This window comes from Sciurus vulgaris (genome assembly GCF_902686455.1).
Source record: "Sciurus vulgaris genome assembly, chromosome: 16".
In the NCBI taxonomy this organism is placed as follows: domain Eukaryota; kingdom Metazoa; phylum Chordata; class Mammalia; order Rodentia; family Sciuridae; genus Sciurus; species Sciurus vulgaris.
In genome coordinates, this window is record NC_136477.1 from 4525699 (window position 1) to 4548079 (window position 22381).

General features: G+C 53.8%; 3 protein-coding genes across 7 annotated transcripts in view; 2 read left to right on the forward strand and 1 right to left on the reverse strand.

Moving 5' to 3' along the window:
• TRIP10 (thyroid hormone receptor interactor 10) overlaps positions 1 to 412 on the forward strand; it is a 260809-nt gene extending 260397 nt beyond the window's left edge. For all 3 annotated transcript variants that reach the window (XM_079115318.1, XM_079115317.1, XM_079115319.1), the window contains one exon: positions 8 to 412. In XM_079115318.1, the coding sequence (XP_078971444.1) occupies positions 8 to 156 (149 nt within the window). In that variant the 3' untranslated portion in view covers positions 157 to 412. The remainder of the gene's footprint in view (positions 1 to 7) is intronic.
• A 156-nt stretch (positions 413 to 568) lies between these two features.
• SH2D3A (SH2 domain containing 3A) lies at positions 569 to 11042 on the reverse strand. Of its 2 annotated transcripts, XM_079115331.1 has the most exons (10): positions 10903 to 11042; positions 7513 to 7652; positions 5877 to 6226; positions 5484 to 5560; positions 3497 to 3987; positions 3286 to 3401; positions 2887 to 3061; positions 2690 to 2801; positions 1976 to 2161; positions 569 to 1221 (listed from the first exon to the last, which is right to left on the reverse strand). In XM_079115331.1, exons 2-10 carry the CDS (start codon positions 7588 to 7590, stop codon positions 1061 to 1063), a joined length of 1746 nt encoding a protein of 581 aa, XP_078971457.1. In that variant the 5' UTR covers positions 7591 to 7652; positions 10903 to 11042; the 3' UTR covers positions 569 to 1060. The 2 variants fall into 2 exon arrangements, with proteins under 2 accessions (XP_078971457.1, XP_078971458.1); XM_079115332.1 differs by lacking the exon at positions 3497 to 3987 and having other exon boundaries at positions 2887 to 3084.
• A 2414-nt stretch (positions 11043 to 13456) lies between these two features.
• Positions 13457 to 22381, forward strand: part of VAV1 (vav guanine nucleotide exchange factor 1) — a 50419-nt gene continuing 41494 nt past the window's right edge. The window contains exon 1 of one of the 2 annotated variants that reach the window (XM_079115302.1): positions 13457 to 13918. In XM_079115302.1, the coding sequence (XP_078971428.1) occupies positions 13715 to 13918 (204 nt within the window). In that variant the 5' untranslated portion in view covers positions 13457 to 13714. The remainder of the gene's footprint in view (positions 13919 to 22381) is intronic. The other variant, XM_079115301.1, reaches the window with a different exon arrangement.

Here is a 22381-nt window from a genome sequence, read left to right on the forward strand (position 1 = left end):
ACGACAGGGTCCAGTGAGGGCACCATCTCCATGACTGAGGGCGAGGACCTCAGTCTCATGGAAGAGGACAAAGGCGACGGCTGGACACGGGTCAGGCGGAAACAGGGAGGCGAGGGCTACGTGCCCACCTCCTACCTCCGAGTCACGCTCAACTGAACCTGCCAGAGGCGGGAAGAGGGGGCTGTCGGCTGCTGCTTCTGGGCCACGGGGAGCCCCAGGACCTATGCACTTTACTTCTGCCCCGTGGCTTTGGCTGAGACCTGTGTAACCTGCTGCCCTCCGTCCCACCTGTCATCCCAGACGGACCCGCTGTGCCTTCCAGCATCGATGTACATACTCATGTTTCAGATCTTTTCCTCCTGCCACTCGGCTTGGGCTATTTTGTTTTATATAAAAACAGTTAGGTAAAGTTTCTGGAGTCTGTGCCTTGTTAGAGGATTTAGATACAGTGCTGGATCCTGTGGTGCCACCCTCCTTGCCACACAGGGAATGAGGAAGGGGAGGCGAACCTGGGCACACCTTGGACAAACCCTGCCTCTTCCTGGGAGTTGGCTTGTGACTCCAGTAGAGGAAGAAAGGTACCAAACTTCCTTCCTTCCTGGGCACTGTAGCTTCCTGAGAACAGGGTTTCTCCACGATGATCCAGTTTAGACATTAAGTTTCCATTCCAGCCACAAACCCTAGAAAGCCCACAGTCTTACTTTTGTATTGAAGGCCAGCACAGAGAAGTGATCTGCTGAAAGTCACATGGCTTTTCAGAAGTGAAGTCAAACTTGAATTCTGATATTAGATCTGAAGTTCTTTTACCAAGAAAAGCGTGTGTATGTGTGTGCCAGGGGGTGGCCTCCAGATAACCTGGGTCAGTCTTCTAGGGTGTAGCAGGAGGCTCTACACCCCCACCCCCAGGATCCATGTGTATTTTTGCAAACTTTGATTCCCTCCTTTTTGTGAGACCAGTCTCCACTGCCCATGGCTGTGAGGAGCCTGGGGCAACTTCCTTGGTCTCTTTGGAGGTCCCAGGAGTGTGGGGTCCTGGGTGTAAAGAAGGTTGTCGTTTGATTTAACAGCCAGGCTCTAGACGCTGGGACAGGATGCTAAGGACGTGCTGGAACTTTTCCAGGCGTTCTGATCGGGGCGCACTGGCGCCCCGGCTCCCCCAGAGAAGCCTCCGCACGAAGCCAGTGGTCAGGGCCTCCCTCAGTTCCGGGTTAGGCTGGAATCCTGAAAAGAGGGAGGGCTGGGGGCGGGGCTCAGAAGGCCACCTCGCCCCTCCCCACTCCCTGCACCTGTCTTTCACCTTGGGACTACGTCCAAAAGGACTCTGCTCCAGTATAGGAGGCAACTGAGTGGGGGTTACTAGGGAAGGGGATCCTCTACTCTGCAGGAACGAGGGCGGGTGTCTGAGTGGCTTCTCAGAGGCGCACTCAGCTAGGGCACCTGGAGGTGGCCTATTTCAGGTGCAAGATTCAGGGAGCCCCACTTTGGGGCCGCCCCTAAGGCGATTTGAGGTCAGGGCCACCCTGCGTTGCAAGCTTGAGGGTAGGATGGGCCAACTTAAGAGAGGGAAGTGCGAAGTTCACCGTGAAGGCAGGAATGGTCCAGAGGAAGAGCGCAGGAGGCCGGGCTGCCCAGGACAGCAGCGAGTGGTGGTTGAGTGCAGTGAGACTGTTCTACCAGGTTGAAGAACTGAGTCATTTTGAAGGAAGCTGGGCGTTCTTGGGGGGTCGAGATGCCCCAGAGGCCAGGTGGGAATGGGGATGGGACCCGTGGGTGTGGCTCGGAGGGGCGCGGCCGCCCCTTTTGGAGCCGAGGCAGTACTGGAGTTCCTGTCAATACTGTTCTCGGGGCGCGTGCTTGGGGTGAAAACGCCCAGTCCTGTCCCGGGACAGGTGGGGGTGGAGGCATCCAGTGGGACTCTGCGGGGTTTTCCTGATGTCAGGACCCCCAGGCGGTCCAGTGCAGAGAGAGCGCTCACCTCGCAGGCGCAGGGCAGCTGCCTTGCGGAACTTGGGCGCGTCGCGGGCCATCTGACGCGCCCCGTGCAGGGTGCGCAGCAGCCGCTCGCAGCCTTCCTCCAGCGGCCCCACGAGCTCCTCGCCCTCCAGCAGGCGCACTGCGGGCGCCCAGTGCGGCAGCGCCACCTCGCCAGGGTCGCAGGGTCCTACGGAGGGAAAGGGTCTTGTCTGGATTTGGGGCGGTGTACGGGATTGAGGGTTGGGGTGGAGCCTAGGACAGAAGCAAGGGCGGGGCTTTACGCAGGCGGACTGGGTCAAGGGCGTGGTCCAGGGCAAGGCGGGGCTTAGGACAGAGGCAGAGGCGGGGCAGGGCCTAGGCAAAGGGTCCAGGACCGAGCCCAGAATGGAGGGCGAGGTTTATGGTGAGGGGACCGGGTCTAGGACAGAAAAAGAATGCAACGCGGGACACAGGTGGGACCTAAGGCCAGGACAGCGCCTGAGGACAGACTATACATAGAGTTGAGCCTAGCACTCCGGACTTAGGGCAGGGGCGGAGCTTAGGGTAGAAGCTCGAGCGAGGCGGGGCCTAAGTCAGGACTCTGTCTCGCAAGGGGGCGGGGCCCAGAACATGGGGGAGGAGCCTATGGTCGGGGCAGGGTTTAGGACTGAGTTGAGATTCCCGTTAAAGTTGGTTCCCGGCTCCGCGCGAAGCCAAATCCCAGACCGTCACTTACCCGATCCCTCATCCAGTGCCCGCATCAGCGGCTTCAGCTCCTGCTCGAAGGCCAGCGCAACCTCTGTGTGGCTCCGTCGGAGGTGGCGCCACGTATGTTCCAACCGGGACACCTAGGCACAGAGACCCAAGCCTGCCTCCTCTCCCTTCTTTCCATCGCCTGCGCTACAGCTACCCCCACACCGGTTTCCCACACACCTGTGGCATAAGTAGGGCTCCCATGACCGCAGCCAGCCCGGGCAGGTCCCCTGCTGCTCCTGGCCGCAACGCCAAAGCCAGCTCCACCAGGCCTCTCAGTGCGGCTGCGCGCTCCTCCAGCGGTCCAGAACAGCCCAGCACCGCCAGCGCCCCGGCCAGCGCTAGAGTCTCAAGCCTGCGGAGGCGGAGAACAAGGGTCTGGGGGCAGTAGGGAGGTTTTGTAATGCGTGGGTGAGCGGGACTGGAGATGGCACTTGCCTATCCTCCTCCCCCGTGGGGCCCATGGATAGGGAGATGTTTGGAGAGCCTGTGAATCGCTTCCCTCAGCAAGGACAGGGTATGCCCCACCCCCCGCACCCACTTCCCCTCCGGCACCAAGGTTCCAGGTCGATGAATCACCTCTCCAGCAGTTCCAGCCTCAAGCGATGCCCGTGGGGAAGTGTGAGCAGTTCCAGGCCAGAGGCGACCCCCATGGCAGCTCGCTGAAGTTTGGTCACTCCTAGGAGGCCCGCAGCCTTCGGGAGGGAATGGGGAGGTCAGTTCCACAGAGCGGGCATATAGATGCGATTGGGCCCGCGCTGGCTTCAGCCCACCCTGGCAGGTGATTCACCTGGCAATCCACCAATAGCAGGTGGAGGGCGGTGCTCCCAGGATGGTGCTCCAGGAACAAGCCACGGAGAGTACACAGGACTTTGTGGTCCAGGGGCCGATTCTGGGGGCCCAGCAGGCAGGATGGGTTATCAGGGGGACAAAAAGAGACGTCGGCCTGTGGTCTGGCAAAACATCTGTCCTCCTCCACCATGTCCTCCTCTTCCTCAGCCTCCCACCAAGGTGACTCTGTCTCCAAACAGCTTTGGCCAGGGGGCATTCTCTGGGCACTGGGCACTCGGGGCACCAGCTCACAGTAGGTTGGGAGGCTTCCAGAGGCATCAGTAAGTGCCAAGGAGGGTGTCCGGAGGGGCTTGGTTGGTGCCTTGGCATGAAGTTGCCCATCGGAGGCTCTGAGATGGTCAGCAGTTGTCCCCAGGGGAGCTGGGGCCTTCAGCAACATGGGGTCACTGCCTGTCCGCAGCAGTGCAGATATGGGTATAGTTGAGGTTCCTGGGGGTCATACAGAAGGGGATGACCAGAGCACACTGAGAAGATAGCTGGTGGGAAATTCATGGGCCCCTCCCTCCTGATTCATCCACTCGGTCCATAACACAGTATCTCACCCTGTCTTGGGGCACAGTTTTGTACCTTAACAACTTCACCAGTATATTTACCAATAGTTTGAAAAACACATTTAACTTTTGGCACTGGGATGGAACCCGGGGCCTCCTGCATGCTGGGAAAGTGTCTACCACTGAACCACACCAAAGTCCTCACATTTAAAATCTGAATTCTTCATTTTTGTCCCTGTGATTGAAGAAGGTAAGCATGGACTGAACAAAATGAAAATATTCACAGAACTATACAAGTTTCAAAAATGAATTATTAAACTTTCAAATGATGCCTTTTGTGAGTTTGTGACCTCTGAGGTTTACTAGTACTCAAAATGATACCAATAATTTTGTGAGACCGCATTTTCTAAGTATTTAAAAAAGCTTTGTTCTAGGGGCTCCAAGTCTTCCCAAGAGTCCCAGATCACTGCAGGGGTCAAAATCCTGTCATGGTGGCTGAGGAAGTCCTCATCATCTTAGCCCAGGGTCTGTCTCTGACTTTATCTAATTCCACTGTTTCAGCTCACTCATCTCCTTTGTTTGAAGGAACAGTTCAAGCTCTTTTTCTGACCTCAGAGCCTTTGCACTAGCTGTTCCTTCTGTCTGGGTCACTCTCAATCCCAGTCCTCCCTATTCTTCCTTCCCTCCTGTACCTTAAATATGTCTCAGTGGGGCTTTTCCTGACAACTATTTAAAGTGCAAAATCGACCTCCACCCCTACCCGTCCAGTCTCCCTTACTACTTCTAATTTTTTATCCCAAAGCATACACAGTAGACTTATTTTTGTGGTACGTGGTCCATTGCTCTCTAATAGAACATGGGCTATCCTTGGGCATCGATCTTGGGCTTTCTTGCTCATTGATGTATCCTAGCACTCAGGGTAGTGCCTGGCATATGGTGAGGGCTCATGTTGAATGGAGGTGGGGGGTGGCACAGCAGGACAAGCAGGACATGAGGGATCATGAGGGAAAGTCCTCCTTTAGATAAGATGGTCATAGTCAGCCACTTTGAGGCACTGGGGTTGGTGAGGACGAGCCAGTCAAGAAAAGGTTAGGGAAATAGGAATGATCTTATCAGTGGTGAGAATAGCAAGTACAAAGGTCCTGAGGCAGGAACAAGTCTGGGAGGTTCCAGCAAGTGAGGATCATCTAGGGTGCAGAAAGTATATGACAAGAATTGTTAGAAAGGTCAGCCATGGACAGAACATAGAGTTTCTTGGAATAATCACAAACATATTTTTAAGCATTTACAAGTAGGTGACAACATTGGGGTCATTATTGTCTCCATTTACCAGAAGAAGTTGAGGTTCTAAGAGGTTAAATCACATGTCCTAGATCACACAGGTGGTGAGTGGCAGAGCCAGTCTGAGCCATGTGCTGCCCTGCTGACCCTCACCTGCTCCAGAGTGGTCTTCTTTTGACTGCCCTGTGAGCTCCAAGTCTGCAGGCTGACTGTTGCTCCACTTCCTGTCCCTGGGGGACAGAGGCAGGAGAGAACTGTAGTCCAAGCCTAAGCAGGGCAGCCACTGCCACTGCCTGAAAAACTGTGTCCAGTCACTCGGTGACTGTGCTTCCTGACCAGCCATGGTGACCTGCCTCCAGAGGACACAGGCAACGTGGGAAGGCGTCTTTAGTGATTGCATTTAGCAAGGGATTTCTACTGGCTGCAGGAGGGAGAAGACAGGGATGCTGCCCAAGAGCCCAACGCACAGGACGGACCCCCACGAAAGTGAGGTGGAGAAGCCTGGAGGATATTGGGAGGTGTCAAAGAAGCAGAGAGACTGAGTACCTGAAGCCTTCCGTTCGAACTGGGCAGTCCATAAGGGTATCCTCGCTGAAACTGCGCCGCAGAGGCCCCTGCCGAACCACAGGCCTGGAGGCCACAGCCCCGGTGGCCCGGGACAGCGGCCGGCGGCCGGCCGTGTAACTGCGCACCAGGGCGGGCATGCTGGGGAATCTCTCGTCCTCCAACTGAAAGAGGGCTGCCGGTCGGCCTGGCCGGGGACGCATGACCACACGGAACACCTCAAAATGTAGGACGGAGCCTCGCCAGCGGCAGGAGATCACAGGGTGGCCTCCACGGGACCCAGAGGCCCGGACCAGGAAGTCGCCATCTTGCAGAAGAAGAGCTTCGGCCTTCTGAGGACAGAGGGCAGGTGGCAGGGCTTTAGGAACGAGTCCAGACAAGCTGTTAAGTGACTCCCTCCCTTCACTCCCCCACGCACGAAATGCCACCCCCGTGAGATTTCTGTGGCAGGCAGAGACTGGGTAGCTTCACACCAAATCATCTCCCCTTTTATGGCGGGAACGCTTCTGGACTACATTTCCCAGGCGCCCTTGCGGTCGCGTCATGTGGTGAGATCTGGCCAATGGGTTGTGGGCAAAAGTTCTGTGGCAAATGTTCAGACCTGACTGGTGAAACCCCGCTGGTGGAAGGTGAAGCCCCAGGATAGGTTCGGAGCTCTATGTCTCCCCCTACAACCACCTCCGACTGTGACATGAACAGGTTCACAAATGTTGCCTGTGCTTAGCTGGTGGTGTCTTGAGACTTTGTTGTAGCCAGGCTGACCAATGCAACTTGAAACTTGGTGAATGCCCTGGGCTTGCTGTGCAAACGTGGCATCAAGAAAAGCCATTCGCTGGATCCTTACAGATCATGTCCCCCTAAACCTCTCTTTTGTACAGGCTTCCAAGCAGTTTTATGCTAACTGTGGTGGTTGGTGTTAAAATAAGGTGGGAAGGCCAGGACCCCAGAGAGAGGCAAAGTGAAGCTGGAGATGGAAGCTGAAGGCAGAGCAATAAATGCAAGACACATGTACAACCCTTCCTCCGGGTTGGGCAGTGCTTTTGGTGTAAACGGTATAAATTTAGCAAGTCCTGGTAACAAGGCTAAGTGGGAGGTATTATTATCTCCAATCTCAAGACAGGGAAACTGAGGACCAGAAAGGTCAAATAACTTGCCCAAGGTCACATAGATTATATACGTTATAGGGCTGGAGTTTGAACCCAGGATGTCTGGCTCCAGGAGGGGGTGTTTAACCACCAAGAATCTCCCAGAATCTCGCAGGATGTTCAGAGTCCCTGGCCTCCTGAGGATGTGACCCCTGAGTTGGGGGTGGGGAGCCTTGGGCTGAAAGGGAGATGTCAGGAGAGACACCGGGCTCCAAGGGAGAGACAGAAAACTGAGGGATAGTTTGGGACCCTCTTCAGTCACCATTTTCAGCATTATCCCAAGATGGTGAAAACTGAAATAAAAAGAGTGATAATGCATAGCCAGACAAGCTTCACGACAGTCCACAGTGCCCCAGCCATCTGTCCCAACAGACCTGGGCTCTAAGACCCTTAGGCGGGACCCAGGCAACTCCAGGTCAAGGATAGGAGAGGTTCCCCATCAGATAGTGCTGAGGACCTGCAGGAGGTGGTACCTGGCGGGGCAGGGGGCCATGGTACCAGGGTTGGTGGTTGAGGTCCTCTCCATTCTGTTGTGGTCCCTGCATGGACATCTTGAGGGCAGAGGGTGCCAGGGTTGAGCTCTGTACTTTCAACAGGACTTGGTCTTCCACATCTGCAAAATGGGAATAATGAGCCCTGCTTTTGGAGATGACAGCCCACGGTCTATCATACCTTAAAGTGCAACTATGTAATGAGATAAATACGTATGTGTATATATGTATAATATAAATACCTATGATATAATATATATCATATCATATCTAAATTAAACAAGTTCTAAATTAAACAGGTATAGCTGGGTTTATACACACACACATGCATTATTGGGCATTGAATTCAGGGCCTCATCCATGCAAAAGATGTGCTCTAACACTGAGCTATATCCCTGGCCCCAAGATTATATAAATTTATATATAAATAAAGGAAATAAATTTATTTATAAGTATTTATTACATAAATATAAAATCATATACATATTTTGTATATAAAATCTGATTTGAGTAACTTAAGTTTCATGTCTTCTATTTATAAATAAACATTACATAAATTTATATATAAATGTTTATAGATTATGTAAAAATAGAATTGTACAATACTTATTTCTCCATATGTAGTACATTTATTATATATATTTATGTATTAGATTATAATATATAATATCTATATATTAGGCATAATATTGCATTATGTGTTATATTTTACTGTATAAAATATACAAAAAATTAATTATAAATTACATCTATGAGATATATAAATATATATCTAACAGTTATGTCCATGAATAACTCTATATAATATATATAAATATAAAAACATATACAGTCTGCCTCAAGTAACTTCTTCAAAATTTGGAGTTCGGTAATTTCAGGAAGGCAGTCACGCACCTATGGGATTCTTGCAAAGAGAGAAGATGTAACAAATGCGTTACTCTCAAATGGAACTTTTTTTTCCCCAGTACTTCGGATTGAACCCAGGGCACTCTACCACTGAGTTACATTCCCAGCCTTCTTACTTTTATTTTAAGACAGGGTCTCACTAAGTTGTCCAGGCTGGCCTCAGACTTGGGATCCTCCTGCCTCAGCCTCCCAAGTAGCTGGGATCGGGCATGGCCACGACACTTAGTGGAAAATGATCTTCATGAAGTAAAAACAATGAAGCTGTTGTATACCATCATGTTTTGTAGAAACCCGATTTGCAGGGGCTGGGGTGCAGCTCAGTGATCCAACTCCTGTCTGGTATGTAGAAGGCTCTGGTTCATCCCCCTCAGTATGGGGGATTTTTTTTTTTAACTCACTGAGTCACTGAACTTGTGTTTGTGGGTTGTTCCCTGCAGGTCAGGGCCAGGTGCTGTTCTAGACACTGCAGTGGACAAAAGAGAAGGGTTCCTGTGTCTGGGGAGCTCCATGCAGGCGGGGGATGGCTGCTGAGAAAGTAAAGAGCTGTCTGATGCAGGGTGTCAGTGCTAGGAGGAAAGACACACCAGGGTGGGAGGTGATGCAGGCTCAGAGGCGGGGTGAAGTTCCCACAGGTGGACAGGAGTCTCACTCAGTAAGGACTTTGAGACCTTTGGGGATTCTGAGGGAATGGGACAGGTGGCTCCCTGCGTGGGAAGCCCTGCAGGAGGGATGGGTTTACAAGCATGCAGGCCGCTGCTGCATCGGTGGTGGGGTGAGAAGATCTAACTCAGCCCTTCAGCATGTGATGCCATTTTTTCTCTTTTTAACTTTTTTTTTTTTTTTTTTCCAGCGCTGGGATGGAAGTCAGGGCCTTGCACCAGCCAGGCAAGCACTCTACCCCTGAGCTGTACCCCATGCCTACTCCCACTTTTTAAATGCAAGGACACATTTGGAGAAATATGAAGCAGCAGCAGTTTTGTGTTTGCAGTTTTTCTCTTGTGTTTCGGAGCCTATCCATTCTCTTATTATTACTGTTGAATGTAGTTCTAAAGCATTTTGGGAGTTTCAAGATCTTTCCACAGGCCCTAGGCCAGTGTGTTTCGAATGTTGGGAGATAAAATTGCCTTGGGTGGGAGGGAAGGGAGTCCCCCACCCCAACATCTCGTGAATCCTGCAGGGTCTGCAAGGAAATAGCCACCAGGATTCCTGCTTCCTGAGTCAGAAGGTTGTGGGCCAGGAAGGGGCAGGCAGCTGGGCTGGGAGCTGGCTCCAGGCACTGCATACCTGAAGCCAGGTGTGTTCTGAATACCTGCCCACTTCCTGTTTGTCAGATGGGCTAGGCCCTGTGGCCTTGGTCTTCCAGTCTCTGGAAGACCACAAACCACAAACTCTTCTGCCTTGTGCCCCCTCTTACTGGTAGTGGAGGTGGATCACTGCCAGCCAGGGTTACATTGGGGAGGTCAAGGTGGGCACAGATCAGTCAAAGGTCAACTAAATCACCCTCCTGCCTTTCAGATAATATATTTGGATGGGGGAGAGAGAAAGGGGGTAGGATGGGGAAAGGGGCTGGGCTCAGGAGTTCCACCAAATATAGGGGACAGACACAAGCACAGACAACACCCACACAGGTGGATCAAGGGCCCCGGGGTCTTACATTTGAATTGAGCAAACACTGATGATGGAGTACTTACTCTGCACCATGCCCTCTCTAGACCCTGGAGATGCCAGGGTCAAAGCCCTGCCTTCCCTCCAGAGCAAAACACTGATGGATAAGGCACATCAGGAAAACAATGAACGAAGATAATTTCTAAGAGTAATCAATGCAGGTGATTAAACAGGAAGATGTGATGAAGAGGGCTAGAGAGGGTAGGTTGCTTTAAGTAGCAAAGTCAGGAAGGCCTTTTCCAGGAGTTGGTGACTTAGGACCTAAGACCCCAGGACAGAAGGAGGCAGCCTTGCAAAGATTTGGAATCGTCCAGATGGCAGGTACAGCAAGTGCAAAGACCTGCAGGGAGGTGAATCTTAAGTTTTACACTTCACACACTGGAGGAGCTGATGTGGATGGAATGCAGTGATCACGGAGCAGAGTGGAAGGCGAGGAGGTCAGGGAGACTGGCCGGGAGAGACCACGCAGGAACTGGTGCAGCCCGGATTTTAATCTCAATACGGTGAAATGGGAGCCTTGGAAGGGTTTTAACCGAGGGAGTGGAGCGATCCCGGATAGCTCCTCGAAAATGGAAGCAGAGAGGATTCCTGTGTTGCACAGGAAACGCAGAGGAGTGCACCCAGGTACGCCCAGTTACACCGACACGTGTGACGCCCGGCGACCCACTCGCTCACTCACTGCATGCCCACTTCTACCCCCGCAGACGTGCGTAGACAGGACCCCAGATCCTTCCTGGAAAGAGATGATTCTCCACCCCAATAGTTCCTTAGTACTGGATCTGTCTGGGGCCTCCCGCTTACCTGGGCCGGATCTGCTGAGCTAAGGAAGCTTGAGGATCTGCGGCTCCGAGTCCCTCCCAGCGCGCTGCAACTAGGCTCAGCCTCCTCAAACCGCACCTGGTGGGACCCAAGTCCAGCCACTAGGCCACGCCCTCTCTAGACCCCGCCCCTCGAGGGCCCGCCTCCAGCTGTAACATCCCAGGCTCCACCCCGCCCCTCGAACGTTTCTTTGCTACCCTTTCGAAGCATTGGGTTCCGCTAGACACCGCCTCCTCGGCAGCTCCACGAGTCCCTCCTCCTAATGGCCCCGCCCCCTTGGGTGTAGCCCCGCCCTCTCCGACGGCCGGCGGCTGTGTACACGCACCTTGTTCTCAGGGCACTAGAATGATTTTTCCAATTAACAGCCTGAAGAACCCGGCCGCTCCCAGCACAGGCTGCCCCTGGGCACCCTTGCACCCTGGGCACCCGGGCCGGGAGGGCCTTGCTCTTTCCCCGCCCCCAGGGTTCCGGGTAGGGGCGTGGCGCCCGGTCAGGGTCCCACCCCCGGCCGCGGTGGCCGCGGCTGTGACGCGGAGAGGTGCTCTTCCTCCAGACTGCCCCCTTGGGGTTCCCGAAAGGACCCTGCGTGGGTGACAGGTTGTGTGGAGAGGCGTCCGGGAAAACACAACACACGTGGGATCGGGCTGGACTTTGGGGCAAGACGAGGGAAAGGGCTCAGGTGGTTTCCGGGTGCGAGGAAGGAGGGGCTTCCATCACTGGCTGGAGAGGACCAAGAGAGAGTCGGGGTGGGCAAGAGAGGCTGCTCTGCCCACGGTTATTGAAGGCTCATAGTGTAAACCTTAAAAGGTTCATAATTAGTCTTGAAAGCAATAGCCACAGCTTTTACTGAGCACTTATTGTATACCGAGACTCCGGCTTGCCTGACCTACCTCAATATATTTAAGTTTCAGTAGGCCACTCGATGTGGAAGGTAAGCTCCCAGCTGCTTGTTGCAGAAACTGAGGCACGGGGGAGCTAAGACATTTGTCCAGATCGCCCTGACTTGTGAGTGGTCGTGACGGAATTCAAATCCGGAGGTGGGGAGGAGTTTCATCTTCGAAGCCCTACTATCCATGATAATTGCGTGTGCAGGGAAAGTAAATTGAGACCCATTTTACAGTGGAGAAAACGAAAGCATAGAAAGCCAAGCATGCTTGGGGACGAAAACGTTTTGTGAAACGTAGGATCACAAAATTTGGGAGTTTCCACATAGAGTTCCCCTCCTCTGCCTTCCACCTCCTACCAATGACAGAAAAGTCTCCAGGTCCTGGAGCGCTTTGGGTGGTGAGAGGGTCAGGGGCCTCTGCATGGGAAGGGGTCTAGCGCCTCCTAGTGGTTGCAAGAGTTGGAACTCGGCCGCTGCCTTCCAACCCAGGTTGGCCCAAAGTACCCACGCCCCCTGGCGACCCGCGTGGAGTGGGGAAGCTGAATCCTATGGAGAGGGCAGGGGATGCTAACTTACAGCCTGGTGGGGGTGAATGATGAGAGAGTCCTCGCAGTGAAGATGATTTCAGCTGGTGATAAGACAGGGCTGGGAAGACAGCAAATGTTTGCTAAATGGATTAATGAATGACACTCTCCAAATGCATAAGGACACGGATGAGGGTAGCTTCGATTACGGTGGTGAGAAGGAATTTGGAATAAACGCAAGAGGTGGAGCCAAGAGAGCTTTCAATCATTTATTAATACAACCAACAGATTTATGGAGCACGTGTTTGTGCTGAGTGCTAGGTGGGGGAGGGGTCAGCGGCAGAGTCACATTCTCAAGTAGACAATGAGGAAATAAGTACAGTCATCTCTCAGTGTTTCAGGAAGTGTTTCAGGACTCCCTGAGGATTCCCAAATCTGCAGATGCTCCAGTCCCTTGTATAAAAGGTGTAGTATTATGTTCATTTTCCAGTAGTACAATGTCAATGCTGTGTACATAGTTGTTACACTCTTTTAAAGAGAATAATGGCAAGTAAAATATCTGTACATGGTCAGTAGAGACAGCCCCCCCTCCCCGTTTTCAATCTGTGGTTGGTCGAATCCAAGGATATGAAACCCACAGACACAGGGAGCAGACTGTATATTAAATATCAGATTTGTGGGGTGGTGATCAGGGCTTAAGGTAGGATGAGATGGGATGGGGAAAAGGCTGCGATTTGAAATGGGAAGGTTTGGGAAGATCTTGGGGCCTTCTGGACCTTGAAGAGGACTGGAGCTTTTGCCCAGAGGAAAGTAGGAGGCACAGAGGGTAGAGGAGGGACAGTGCCCTGACTCAGGTGCTCATGGGTGCCCCCTCACCGTTGCAGGAAAGAGAGTCTCTGAGGGTCCAGGGCCGGAGTCAGGGGACCAGGCAAAGGAGACTGTGCTGATCCAGGCTGTGATGACAGGAGCAGACCAGGGTGGAGGCCACAGTGGGCGGGGGGACGAGGTGACAAGTGGGTGGATTCTGGGTACATGTTAGAGGTGGCACTGCTCAATTGCAAGTGGGTGGGACGAGGAGACAGCAGTGACCTCACAGTCCAGCTGGCTTGTTGCCTCCAGTGCCACCCCATTCCTGGTGCCCGGGCCGGTGTTGAGAGCGAGGTGGGGAGGGGGCCCACCCTGCATGGACTGTGTGGGGCCTGGCTGAGTGCAGGTGCTCCCTCTCTGCCCTGCGGCTCCTCCTCCTCCACCCCCTCCCAGGGTGACAGTTAGAGGCACAGAAGAGGAAGTGGTAGCCCTAGTCGTCGCTGCACAGGCGGGAGGGCGGGCAGAGGGTGGTGGAGGCCGTGAGCGTGCAGGGCAGCCAGCCCGGGCCACGGCGGCCATGGAGCTGTGGCGCCAGTGCACCCACTGGCTCATCCAGTGCCGGGTGCTGCCGCCCAGCCACCGTGTGACCTGGGAGGGGGCCCAGGTGTGTGAGCTGGCCCAGGCCCTCCGGGACGGCGTCCTCCTGTGCCAGCTGCTCAACAACCTGCTGCCCCATGCCATCAACCTGCGTGAGGTCAACCTGCGCCCCCAGATGTCTCAGGTGAGGTGTGGGGCTGGAGGTGGGGGCACCTGGGCTGCTGCCGAAGGGTTACGGCATTCTGCTTCAGGGTCAGCAGAGTAGGGGGATCTGCTTTCAGGTCAGGGCTAGCCCAGCTGTGGTAGCGCTGAGATCATGGGGTGGCCCATCAAGGGTAGCAGGCCCCTGCATGGATTGATGGACTGAGAAGTCTAGCTGGGAATGACAAATCAGGGGTTCACCCTCCGACCCCCAGGCTGGCTCTCCTGGGACCAGCTGGTGGTCCCTGAGTGGGGGGTGCTTGGGAACCCTCTGGGTAGCCTCCAGGGTGCCTGAGGGTTTGCCAGTTTCGACCCCCAGATTCTGGCTGTGGGGGAGGGGCCTCCACTGACTTCTTCCCCACATGTGCCTTCTCCTCCTCCCCCGGCCCGGGCCCCTTCCTTCCCCTCACATCTTCCTTCCCCTTGGCTTCCTGCCTGGGCCTGGGGCAGTGCGGTCTCGTGGGGGCTGCAGCCCTGGGGCCCTGAACTTTCTCTCTGTACCCATCCCGTGAGGACATCGAGGCAGGACCTGATCCTGAACTCAGAGTAGTCCCTGAGGCTTGGGGGCCTAGGAGGCCTGTATGTTCCTTGCTGGACTTTGCATGGGGGCCAGGCTGCAGGAGGAGGTAGATGGACTTCAGTTGCCCCTGGCGCAGGAAGTGCATTCAAATCCCTATTTGAATGTGGTCAGCGTGGGGTGGGGGCATGACTCGTCCTATCTCTGTAGTACCTGCTCTGCTTCCCCACGGCTGCTGGGTGGCTTCTGCTGACTGGGGAGAGGGACAGTGCAGGGCTGAGCCCAGCCTCCCTGGGCTCTGAGGGGACATGGGTTCTGCCCTAGGACTGAGGGCACATGTATCTGGCCTGGGGTCTGAGAGGACATGGCCCTGTCCTGCGCCTGGGGGACATGGTCCTGCCCCTGGTCTGGGAGGCATGGCCTTGCCCTAGGTCTGAGCATCATGGCCCTGCTCTGAGGTTGCGGGGAAGAGTAGTGGCTGTTTGATCCTCGGCCCTCACTGCAGGACGAAAGTCTTGTCCCCAGCAGCCATGGTCATGGGTAGTGGCCAGATGGGGCATGGCCTTCTGGTTGTCTGAGGACTGTATGCAGCTGGAAGAGGGGGAAGTCATTGCCTAGGGAGTAGGGCCCACTGGGGGCTCTGAGGGGGTTTCCTAGGGACAGGGGGCGGGGGCAGGGTTTCCTTGGTGCCAGGACATTGCCCCTCCCCAGCTGGGCAGGCCTTCCTGAAAGCGAGAGGGAACTCAGAGCCGCTCCTGTCACAGCCCATCCCTCGGTCACAGGCCACCCAAATTTGCCTACATTTGCTTTACCCCCACCCCCACCAGCTTCCAGGGCATGAGAAAGTAGCTCTAGATGGGCCCAGCCCTGGCAGGGAGTCAAAGTGCCCTGTAATGCTTTAATAATGGCTACTGGAAAAGCAGATAGATTTAAGGATGAACTTCCCCCCGTGGGTGTCTTAACCGAAGCCGATTTTCTAAAGGGCAAGCATGCATGGCGCTGATCCCCATGGGGGCAGCTGCACTCCAGTGACAGCTGCCATCCTCTGTACCAGGCCAGGTTGGGAAACTGGCTCTGGCCCTCAAAGTGCACTTGAACTCAAAAAAGATGTCCCCAGCCCTGTATGGTCTGGGTGGGGTCTGGGTTGAGGTAGGATGCTGCCTGGCAGAGTCGGCTCTATGCCAGATGGGACACTTGTGCAGGGCTTTTGTTCTGGCTTCCTGTGCCCAGCTGTGCTAGGCCCAGGCTGGGCAGGGGTGTACCCTGACCCTCCTTGTCTGGGGGCTGTGTGACTTTCTGCCCCTGCTCATTTGGTCTTTTGGATCTGCACCTTGTGCCTGGTACACAGTCGGGATGTGTCTGGGAGGCTGGGAGGTCCTCCCCACACAGCAGAGGAAGGCGCTTCGGGAACACCCACTTGGTTTCTGGGTGCCTCTCTGTCAACAAATTTAAGCCATGGCCACGCATGGCCCACCGGATGTGGAGGGTAGAGAGAGAAAGCGGAAGGTGAGTCTGAGGGGCAGTGGGACAAGGAAAGGTGTGGAGGTTGGACGAGAATGTGTCCCCATTCCTCCAATGCCTTATTCATGGCCCTTCTCCATGGCACAGTTGTTTCCAGGGAAGAGGGAGGAAATCACATATTTATCTCCCTTCCACCCAACCAGCCACACACCTATCCACCCAACCAGGCATCCATCCATCCATCTATCCATCCATCCATCCATCCATCCATCCATCTATTTAATTATCCATCCATTCATCCATTCAACTATTCAGTTATCCATCCATCCACTCAGTTATCCATCCATCCATCCATCCATCCATCCATCCATTCATCCATCCATCCATCTATTTAATTATCCATCCATTCATCCATTCAACTATTCAGTTATCCATCCATCCACTCAGTTATCCATCCATCCATCTATCTGACTAACCAACTATTCAATTATCCATCCATCCATCCATCCATCCATCCATCCATCCATCCATCCATTCATCTACCCATTTAAATATCCATTCATCCACCAGCTACTCAACCAGCCAACTATTCAACTATCTGTCCATTTATCCCTCCACCAACTATCTATTAATTAATTAATTAATTTATATTTTTTGTGGTACTGGGGATTGAGCCCAGGGGCTCTACCACCAGTCTACACCCCCTAGCCCTTTTTGTTTATTATTTTGAGACAGGATCTTGCCAAGATCCTCTTGCCTCAGTCTCCTGAGCCACTGGGATGACAGGTGCATGCCACCACACCTAGCCCAGCCAGTCAACTATTCAACCATCCATCCAATAATCACTGCGTGTGTCTGGCCCTGTTCTTGGTGCTGGGAACAGTAGGACTCAGGCATGCAAATCCCTGTTGCCGAGGCGCCTGCCTTCTAGCAGGGACTTGTATGAATTGTCCTGAGGCTGTAGTGTTCTGAAGAAAGAAAAGCAGGAAGGGGACCTGGGGGTGTGTGGGTGCTGCCTTTACCACGAGGGTCCGAGAGGCTTCACCCATAGGCTGACATGGAAGCAGAGTCCTGGGCCAGGGGAAGGACGGGCCACACAGACAGGAACGCTGTCCTGGACAGGGTGCTGCACAGGCAGGTGTGAGCAGGGATGGCCCACAGGGGGAGTGGACGGGGTCAGGTTGGAGTGAGGCTCCAGAACAGGGATGCTCTGAGGTCCAGTGCGCGGCCACGACTGGAGGCACAGAGACAGCCAGACACCAGGGTTGCTTCAGTCCTGTCACCAGGCAGCGTCTGCAGAGGTGGAGCTAGAAGACTGAGGACGTGCAGGGGAAGGGATTGTGGATGCAACCACCAGGATGTGGGGCTCCTCAGACTCGGGCTGGGGCGGTGCTGCCCAGGCCCCGGCCCAGAACACAGTGGCATGGGGTCCCTGCTACTCAGAGGTGGAGGCAGGAGGAACGTGTGAGCCCAGGAGTTCAAGCCCAGCCTGACAGCATAGTGCGACCCCATCTCAAAAAACAACAAAAAATCTGTCTGTGGGAGCAGCTCGGTGGTGGACACTGGCCTGGCCTGTGCGGCCCTGGTTCCAACCCCAGCACCGCAGAAAACCCTAAAACACAAAATACAGAGCCACTTCGGACGGGAGAAGGAGCTGGGTCAGTGAGAGCCGGGCCTGGGGCCAGTGGCTTGGGAGCCACACCTGCTTCAGGTCCAGCTCCACCACTCCCCGCCCGCCTCCCTCCAGCCCCAGGTTTCCCGTCTGCGATCCTGGATGCAGAGGAGCTGGTTCCGGAGGCGGAGGCGCTGGTGGTTCAGAACTGCTCCGCCTGCGCCTGGCACCCCTCCACACGCACTGAGGTCTTCCTGGAAAGGATGTGGGGTGTGAGGCCGAGGCCCGAGGGCGGGCTGGGGGTGGGGATTCTCATTGGGGGCGGATTTTGCCCATCTCACTTCCCCCCAAGAATTTGGCAAAATTTGGAGATATTTTTTCCAATTCCTTGAAAATTTTTTTTAATTTTAATTTTTGGATTGGCACGTGATCCTTGCGCTTATTTGTGGGGTACAGTATCACCGTCGGACGCGTGCATTCAATCTGTAAGGACCACATCAGGGTGACTCGCATTTCCATCTCCCTACCATGACTTTGTGTTTGGAGCTTTCGGATCTCTAGTTCTTCATAAAACACACGATAGTGGTTTAAACCATAGTCGCCCCTGTGCTGAAGAACTGCACTGTTCCAGCAGAACCCTGGGGCTCCCCGCCTGTCCCCCGCCCCTTCACCAGTAGTCACAGTCCTCTCTACGTCTACCACCCATCAGCTCTGCAGCTTCCACACCTGAGCGAGGACAGGGGCTGGGCATGTTCTGTTCTTCGCAGGTTGGAAGCTGCTCAGCACTCATGAGGCACAGGATGGCCTCGGCGGGAGCCGTCCAGCCCTGAGTGTCAGAACTGTCGAGGCCTCGGGGCTCTCTGTGGTTTCAGTGCCGGCAGCCTGCTGAGGCTTGGAAGCATCAACTAGAGAACTTCAGCTTAAGTAACGTTTATTCAACCCTATGGCTCCATCGAGCTGCGTTCCTTGAGTTGTTGGCTGGTCTCTTACTGTGCCTGATTTAAAAGCTGAGCTCACAGTGGGAAGGGATGGATGAAAAGAGGTACACCCAGCACTGGGCTCCCCAGAATGCAGGCCTCCTGGGTGAGGCCAGAGAGCCTGGGAGGATCTGGGAAACGTCGACTGGTTAATAATACATTTGTATGATTCAAATATTGCAACGTGTCAAAAGATGTACGTGGGGACTTGAACTCCCAGCCCTGGCTCCGAGCTGCCTCACCACCTGGGAGCTGTTTGAACTGTAGGTCACGCACCCTTAGGTGCCGCCTCATGCACACAGTCAGCGGGAGTGCAGGTAGTGGTGTTTTGTCAACCATGGTCCTCATGGTTGATAGTGGGGCTGCAGGACTCCTGTCCCTTAGTGAGCCTGTGGCCACCGTGACTCAGGTGTTTGTGGGGGACCAGTGGGAACCCACCTGCTGCACTGCTATTTGCATAGAAGTACCACAACACGATTGTGTAGGGCAGGTGATGCCTGATGGCGGTAATCCGCAGCGTTGCAGTTTCCATCTCTGCTTGGGAGAATACCCCTTCTGCTTACAAGACAGCTGTCTGCCCGCCGAGTCTCCCGATTGGACCAGCTGGCCACAGGGAGCAACTGACCAAGGCGGTCTCCCTGTGTGCACGTGGGCGCCCTCATGCCCCCACGATGACAGAATGCCCGAGATCACAGCGGTCAGCACAGGTTCGGCCTGGGTGGTCCTGGCTGCCCCTGCCCCACACTGCCCTTGCACTGTTCCTGCTTTCCTCCCTGGGTGGCTGTCTCGGGATCTTCCCAGCTGGACACCTAGACTGTCCTCATCCAGGATGAGGCTGCGGATGTTAAGCCTATTTAACGGACACTTATGTTTTACTCACTATGTGGACAGTGGCCTAAATGAGGGGCTGGCAGATGACTGGACTGGAGGGGCAAATCTGGACCCCCTGTGAGTTTTTGTAAATAAAGTTTTATTGGCACATGGCCCTGGCCAATCCTTTACCTCCCGTGGGTGGCTACTCTGGTTGAGTAGCTGACAGAGACAGTCCGACCTGGGAACTGAAGATGTTTATTACCTGGACCTTCATAGAAGGGTTTTCAGGTCCTTGTCTGAGACGCTTCCCGTTCGCTGTCCTGTTCGATCCTCATAACAACCAATGAGGTCGACAGCAGAAACGGGACAGGAGAAACGGGGACACAGGAAGTTACGTGGTGCATGTGTCCCAGGTCACAAGCTTGAAGGGCAGAGCTGGAATTTGACTGCAGTCTGGTCCAGGACCTTGTTCCCTAACTCTGACTGCCTCCGTTCCATCGTGTGGCTGACCATCACTGAACTGACCAACCACCATGATGGACACTTGAGTTTTGCCAGGCTTGTGTTATACCAAGTTCACTGCAATCAGTACCCTTGTCTGGGATCTTTAGTGACGTCCCCATGGGCACACGCACACACACAGGCACCACCAGAAGGGTGACTGTGGGAGGCGATTAGATGTGTCAGTTAATTTGATTGTGATAATCATAATACAGTGTGTACATTATATCGAATCATCCCATTATGCATCTTGAACAAATTTGTGAATCATGTCAATAAAACTAGGGGGAAAATAATTTCCTTATTCTACAATTACAGCTTCTCAAACAACATAATCACCTTGTCCATGAACCATTTTTCATTTTCTTCACTGTGTGATTGTGGGCATGTTATTTAACCTCTCTTTGCCTCAATTTCCTATAAAATTGGAATAATGAAACTCTATCATAAAGCCTTGTCATAAGAGAGACATGAGTTACTATAAAGAACCTGGAAAAGTACCTGATCGCATGTAACCTATTATGGCTGCCATGTTCATTATTCTTTTTCACACGAGCAAATATATCCATGGATAAACTTTCAGAAGTGGGATTTCTGGGTCAAAGCATATGATCCTGTGTGTTTTTGATAGACATTGCCAATTTATTCTGTAGATGGGACTTGCTATGTGGGTCTTTCCGGTGATACCACCGGTTATACGTGAGGGAGCTTTTTTCTCTACCACCTCCCCAGCAGACTGTTCTTCAGTCAGCTTTTGACATTTTCCCAACTGGGTGGGTGATAAGTGCATAAGCTCAAGTTGCATTCTCTTATTCTGAGTAAGGCTGTCTCTTTTCCTATTTTTTTTTTTTTTTTTTTTGGTGGTGCTGGGGATTGAACCCAGGGCCTTGTGTGTGTGAGGCAAGCAGGCTACCAACTGAGCTATATCCCCAGCCCCTCCTTTCCTATGTTTTAGAGCAATTTGTATTTTCTTTCTGTGAGATACTATCTGATCATATCACCTGCCTGCTATTTTTTCCTTTTAGAGGTGCTGGTCTTTTTTTCTTATTGATTTTTAGAAGTTCTTTATATATAAATTTATATATTAGGCTGGTTTAAATTTCAGTAGCTACCAGCTTTGTGATCTTGGTGCAGAAAAAGCTTCTCAACCTGTACGAGCCCTGATTGTCTTCTCTATAAAATGGGGATCTTGATAGCACCTTATCTCAGAGCTGTGTGAGGGTTAAACACAGTAAGATAAGTTTTAAATTCATGGCGATCGACATATGGAAAGTGCTGAACTCATGGGAGCCAGTCATTTTTGTTAATTTGATTTCATGAAGCTTGAGTTGCTTGTATAAGTCGGGTGTGTAATGTTAGCTGCTGTAACAAAGTGCACCACTTCAATGATAATGTCAGTTCACTCACAATTCAGTTCGAGTCACTGAGGAGATAGGAGGGGGTGGCCCTGATTTATAAAATCACTCCAGGGCTCAGTCTCCGTGTATCTCCTGGACCTGGCCTCTGTGAGGCCTTTGGCATCCTCTCTCCAAACAGAAGGTGAGGAAAGATTGCGGGTGGAGGCTTCCTTGGCTGAGGCTGGAAGTGCAACCACAGACCCCGTTGTTCCGGTGGCTGCGGCCCGTCCAGCTGGGCCTGGGGAGGGACACGGAGCAGCCAGGGCCACAGAGCCTCAGAGCAGGGCCTGGCTGGCTCTGGAAGCTCAAGTCTGGCTCTGAGGAAGCCCCAGAGGGGTGAGGATGAGGAAGACCCATGCCAAGGCGAGGGAAGACCAGCCGGGGCCAGGGCCGGATGGGAGCCGATCTCGACCAAGCGGAGCAGGCTGAGGAGCCTCATCTCCACACGCCTGTGAGGGCCACGGGGGAGGGAAGCCGGGAGGGCTGGCACTTGGCGCTAGCCTTCCTTGCCATTCTATCTGTGCTGGTCACTGGACTTCTGTCTGGGCCCAGGGGCTTTCACTGGGGCCGTTGGGAAGACCTGCCATGGTTCTTGGTTGGCAAACAAGATGAACCCTGTGCATTGGGCCTCTGCCCACCTGTCAGCCTCTGGCCCCTCACTCCCTGCTGCTGTGCCTGCACACCCAGGCTGGACCCGGCCTCAGGGCCTTTGCACAGGCTGACCCCTCTTTCCAGCTCTCCCTTCCCCAGCATGCTCAGCACTGGTCTCTTGCCCCTGGGGTTTCCTACCAGAGTCTCCCCATTTCCACCTGCTGGTCCTGTCCCTCCAGCTTCCTTCCTCCCTTTTGTTCTCCTCCATAGCACTGCCTGCCCTCTGAGCCACCATCAGTGTGACTTGATTACCTATTTTCTGCCTCCTCCCCTGGATGTCAGGGCGAGAACTGGCCTCTGTTGCCCACGGCTGCATTCCCAGCTGGGTCCACGCCTGCCCCGCTGCCCTCTTTGTTGGTGCACTCAGGGCAGGAACTGGTGACCGGCTCCCACCCCCAGCCTGCCTCGTTTTAGAAACAGCTCAACAGATAGGACTGACCTCCGCGGCTGCTTTCAAGTCTGGAAAACAGGGTCGAGTAACAGCGATCCAGGGACCCGAGGACCCTCAGGGCTGAGA

What these genes read in the sequence shown, in the direction of transcription:
- SH2D3A (XM_079115331.1), bottom strand. Translation starts at nt 7,590, where the DNA reads ATGTCCATGCAGGGACCACAACAGAATGGAGAGGACCTCAACCACCAA. An exon ending in AGAAGACCACTCTGGAGCAG is followed by an intron (nt 3,988 to 5,483) that starts GTGAGGGTCAGC and finishes TATGACCCCCAG; the next exon opens with GAACCTCAACTATACCCATA. An exon ending in AGCTGCCCTGCGCCTGCGAG is followed by an intron (nt 1,222 to 1,975) that starts GTGAGCGCTCTC and finishes CCCTCTTTTCAG; the next exon opens with GATTCCAGCCTAACCCGGAA.